Source organism: Solanum pennellii, chromosome 3 (genome assembly GCF_001406875.1).
Source record: "Solanum pennellii chromosome 3, SPENNV200".
NCBI lineage: Eukaryota > Viridiplantae > Streptophyta > Magnoliopsida > Solanales > Solanaceae > Solanum > Solanum pennellii.
In genome coordinates this window covers 63,408,504-63,413,125 of record NC_028639.1, presented here as the reverse complement: position 1 = coordinate 63,413,125, position 4,622 = coordinate 63,408,504, and the positions used below count along the sequence as shown (strand labels likewise).

Sequence of the window (4,622 nt, the reverse complement as noted above, 5' to 3'; positions counted from 1 at the left end):
TTTTTGCAAAAACAGATTTTTTTTGTTTTTGAAAACTAAAAAAATTTAAGGGTAGGTTGGTGGAAGGTTTTGGGGGGGGGGGGGAAGGGGGTTAATTTTTTATTTTATTTTTTTGAAAAAACAGATTTTTTTTTGTTTTTGGAGAATAAAATTTTTTTAGGGCTAGGTTGGGGGTATTTGGGGAGGGGTACATTTATGTTTTTGAAAACCAAATTTGTTTAAATGGGTTAGAACCATTTTGCCCAAACCATATTTGACCAAATCCATATTTGTCCATATTATATTTGGATGGATCGTGATCCAAACCATTTTTTCTCAACCATATGCAACCCATGCAAATCCAATCCAACCCAATCCAACCGTTTGTCACCCCTAAGCCCGGTGGACGAGCTCAACCCAGAAGGCAAACCCCTTGCTTTCGCTGGCAAGGGGTTTCGAAACTTGAGACCTCCAACATGAAAGTCCCAAGCCAAACCTGAAACCATTGGGCCCTCCCAAAGGGTTATGCCTTCTCTTCTGTCGTTCCTTTATGTGCTCTTGAACGATAAGGGAAGAAGATTTGAATGCCTAGTTCTGTGAGAGAATTTTTCTGCAACCAAAAAGGAATTAAGTCTTTGAAATCAACCCTTTGCCCATCTGATGCATATATGGCCTTCTCCCTCAGCCATTTGATGGCTTTTATTTGTACTGATTGACTGAGTCACTGTAGCCGTTTCTTTAAAAGGTTCCTAGGAGTAAAATGCTTCAGAAAGTCTAGGGAGGAAATTGTAGATAATAAGATATGAATGACCCCCTCCTGTTCTCTTTCCTTTGCATTAGCCTAAACGACATAATTGGTAATAGCTAACCCAAAAAACTTTGACTTGTTGAAAGTCTTGCAATTGGTTGATCAGTTAGCTTGCGTTTATGCTTGATTTGAAGGTGAAGGATTAGCTTTCCATATTTTTGCATTCCCCTCGTCTTTTCTTTCTTTTGGTGTTTAAACTGATAAGCTCATCTGTGGTTTCCAGGGAGCAACAATTATTGATCAGTCGGTCACAATAGTACCTGAACCTGACTACGAGCTGCCTCCTACAGCTCTAGTGCCAATCAAGGTCTGTATGATTTGTGTAGACATTCTGGTTTTTTTCTACTGTCTGGTAGTCGCTAACACGATGTGTACTCCTATACACACACACAGGCAACTGAGAGTGCTAATGCAGCTGGTGGTGGATCTGCTATTCAAAAGGCAGAAGATGTTGTGAGCAGCATGTTGGCAAAGGGCTTCATCCTGGGCAAGGATGCAGTTAACAAAGCCAAGACTTTTGATGACAAACACCAGTTCACATCCACTGCCTCAGCAAAAGTTGCTTCTTTAGACCAAAAGATTGGCCTTAGTGAGAAAATTAATTTGGGAGCAACGATTGTGAATGACAAAGTGAAAGAAATGGACCAGAAGTTCCACGTTTCTGAAAAGACAAAATCTGCTCTTGCAGCTGCTGAGCAGACGGTTAGCACTGCTGGATCTGCCATCATGAAGAACAGATATGTGTTGACAGGGGCATCTTGGGTTACTGGTGCTTTCAATAAGGTCACCAAGGCTGCAGGAGAAGTGGGCCAGAAGACGAAGGAAAAGATGGCAGAAGAACAACAGGCAAAAAATTCGGCTGAAGGTTATGTGCCAATACATGCTCTTTCAGAGACCCCAAAAGCTTCCAAGACCGAGGAACCTACCAAGCCATCTTCACCTAAGGGATTAATCCTCTAGCTTATTCAAATAAATTTTATTAAACTATTTTGCTATTTCGCTCGTCTCATCTTTTAGCGGGTCATTGTGTTATGGTTAGATACCTAGATATGCTAGTTATAGATAAAACGTCCTGTAAGTTTGATGCATAGAACGATAGTTGCTGAAGCTTTGAATTCCTGTCAAATTCTCATCTTTATCGAACATTTGCGTATGGATTGGTCATTTTGTCTTTTGGAAACAGGCAGCTACCTGAGGTTTTACTGCGACAATTTTACAATTGTCATGAACTTTGACCTGATTAGTCTTGCTGTTTGTTCATGCTGAACACAAATACTGTAGCGGATGATGAAAAAGTGTCCTATCATCATCATTGTGAATTTTTGCATTTGGATCTGATTTTAGTTTTATTTTGGAAATATTTTGAGTTGATGTTTATGAAAAACATGTTTGGGATGGTCTTCTTTGAAGACTTCCAGAGCTAAGATGGATCTTGATGGCCAAACCTGAAGGTTTTTGGGTACCTTTTATTGAAGGACTGCAGAAAGCAGGTTAGTTTCCGAGTCAGAATTTCAATAAACCAAGCATCATATGATTGAAGGTCTGTTGCATCCTTCAAAATGCATTTCATTTCTGTAAACTGTAATGAACGGATTATGCTACAAAAATTTAGCTACAAAAGGAAAAAAACAATTAACAAAAACAAAATAATGAGATTGGCAAAATTGGAAAAAACCAAGTTGAGCAATGAACTCATTTTGGAACATTCCCATCGTTGATTGAAATTGGTCCATGTTCGAGCTCAAGTCTGTTTTTCTTCTTTCGCCTGCATGGTTATTTATCAACCATCAGGTATGAACTAAACAATTAAAAAAACAAGTAGAATTAAGTGGACACAAACCAGAAAGAAAAGGCGTTTCATGTCCAGGAATTATCGAATGCAGCGGAAGTCATCGCCTGAGCAAACTCCTCAAAGCTAATGCAACCATCACCATCTCTATCAGCTTCCTTGATCATCCCTGTTAACTCCTCTTGTGTAAGTGCATGTCCTAATTTAGCCATAGAATGCGCTAACTCCGCCGCCGTGATCACACCATTACCGTCCCTATCAAACATCTGAAAAATCTTCTTCAGCTGTTCCTCAGAGTACGGACACTTGGCCGATATAAGCTCCGGCGCAACCAAAGCCACAAATTCCGAAAACTCAATCAATCCATTGCTGTTCCTATCTGCCTTCTGGATTAAATCCTCCAATTGATCATTACTCGGCTTTAATCCTAATGATCGAAGCAACGAGCCAAGTTCAAGCTGCGTTAAGCTTCCGTCATTGTTCCTATCAAATGACCGGAAAATCTCACGAAGCTCCGCAATTTGATCATCGTCAAGCTTCGGTTCTGCATCTCCGCTCATGATCTCTAATCTCTATTCCAAATCTAAAAACTTCTGTTTTTACCAAGCCTTACACCAGATTATGAATGAATTACAATTCGCAATAATACTCCAATTGCATAAAAGATCGTAAAAATCTCTGCTAAAATTATTCAGAAATTTCGGATCTGTGAATTGATCAAATCAAATCATTAATACAAATGATGAAGAACGTAACAGAAGGTAAGCCAGAAACCATAAATGTTACGCGTGTATATATTTTATTCATTTTTGTTTTTAATTTTGTTTTATTTGTGATAGGAATCGCGTGCCGTCACTCTCTGATTTTGATGATTGGGAGTTTTGAGATAAGGTAAGAGAAACCGTCTTGGCCTCTGTTTTTCAAATTTTCAAAAAGTTCGTTCAGCTAATCACGCGGATCCTCACTCCCTTACCCGCCACTGATTCTTTTCTTTTCTTTTATTTTCTTTAAAAAATAAAATAAATGATTATAAGTCAAAATTATATATTTGCATTACTCCTATTTGGTAAATGATTAGAAATATTGTTCTAGATTAGAACAATGAATAACTGTACGTGTTTTTCAAAATTCAATGTGCGCGTATATTTTGTAAACATAATAAATATATCAAATTAAAATACTAATTAAACTTAAATAAATTGAATTATTATTTAATAAAAATATAAACTACTAATATTTGTGTTCGTTAGATGACGGAGATGGTTTTGTAGTGATGGTTAGTGTTATGGATAGTAATGGTGGAGGTGGTTAATGTTGTAGTAATGACTGATATACTAATGGTGATTGATAATTATGATGGTGTTGTTGATATTATGATAGTGGTTAAAAAATGTGTGGTGATTGATCGACGGTGTTGTTGATAGTTGATGGTGATGCTAATTGTAATGGTGGAGATAGGTTGTTGGTGGTAAGGATCGATTGCAGTATGTCAATATAGTAATGACTGATAAGGATAGAAGTAGAAATGTTGGTAACAACAATGGTTTTGGCGGTAAATATATAATTTTAATAAGGAAAAATAACTTAAATACACAACTTTTAATTTTTATATTCTCTAATTTTCCCTACTTTTTTTAAATATTACATAATTCCCTTTTTTTTTATTTTAGTGTAAGTTTTTAGATACATTACATTCTCTCTCCTATAATACACATTTACCCATTTTAATGCCTATTTTTTCTCCATTAAAACACTCAACCTCTTAAATCGGTTTTTGAATTTTAAATTTTAACCATTTAAACACTCAACCTTTTAATCAGCTTTTTGATTTTGAATTATTAAATTTAATTAATTTTAAATAAAAGACCAAATTTTGAAATTTTGAATTTCAATTTTCAATTTTCAAAAAATTTGAAATTTAAAAAAGTAAAAATTTCAGGAAGCAGGACAACTTCCATTAACTTCTACCGTTTTGTTCTTACTCCATCAAGTTTCAGTTCTTTTTTTTCCTTAATCATCTTCATTCATCTTAACCCAGCATATTTT

General features: G+C 36.1%; 2 protein-coding genes across 2 annotated transcripts in view; one reads left to right on the top strand and one right to left on the bottom strand.

Moving 5' to 3' along the window:
* Positions 1-2,030, top strand: part of LOC107014544 (binding partner of ACD11 1) — a 6,140-nt gene extending 4,110 nt beyond the window's left edge. The window contains exons 4-5 of the mRNA XM_015214484.2: positions 1,011-1,094; positions 1,181-2,030. Coding sequence (XP_015069970.1) covers positions 1,011-1,094; positions 1,181-1,747 — 651 coding nt within the window. The 3' untranslated portion in view covers positions 1,748-2,030. The remainder of the gene's footprint in view (positions 1-1,010; positions 1,095-1,180) is intronic.
* Positions 2,031-2,296: 266 nt separating this feature from the next.
* On the bottom strand, positions 2,297-3,424 carry LOC107014545 (probable calcium-binding protein CML18). Its single transcript, XM_015214485.2, has 2 exons — positions 2,628-3,424; positions 2,297-2,552 (listed from the first exon to the last, which is right to left on the bottom strand). The coding sequence occupies exon 1, from the start codon at positions 3,134-3,136 to the stop codon at positions 2,645-2,647; it is 492 nt and encodes a 163-aa protein (XP_015069971.1). The 5' UTR covers positions 3,137-3,424; the 3' UTR covers positions 2,297-2,552; positions 2,628-2,644.
* Between the last annotated feature and the right edge of the window lie 1,198 nt (positions 3,425-4,622).

Bases quoted from the DNA above. Each gene is read 5' to 3' on its own strand.
- LOC107014545 (XM_015214485.2), bottom strand. From the start codon at position 3,136: ATGAGCGGAGATGCAGAACCGAAGCTTGACGATGATCAAATTGCGGAG.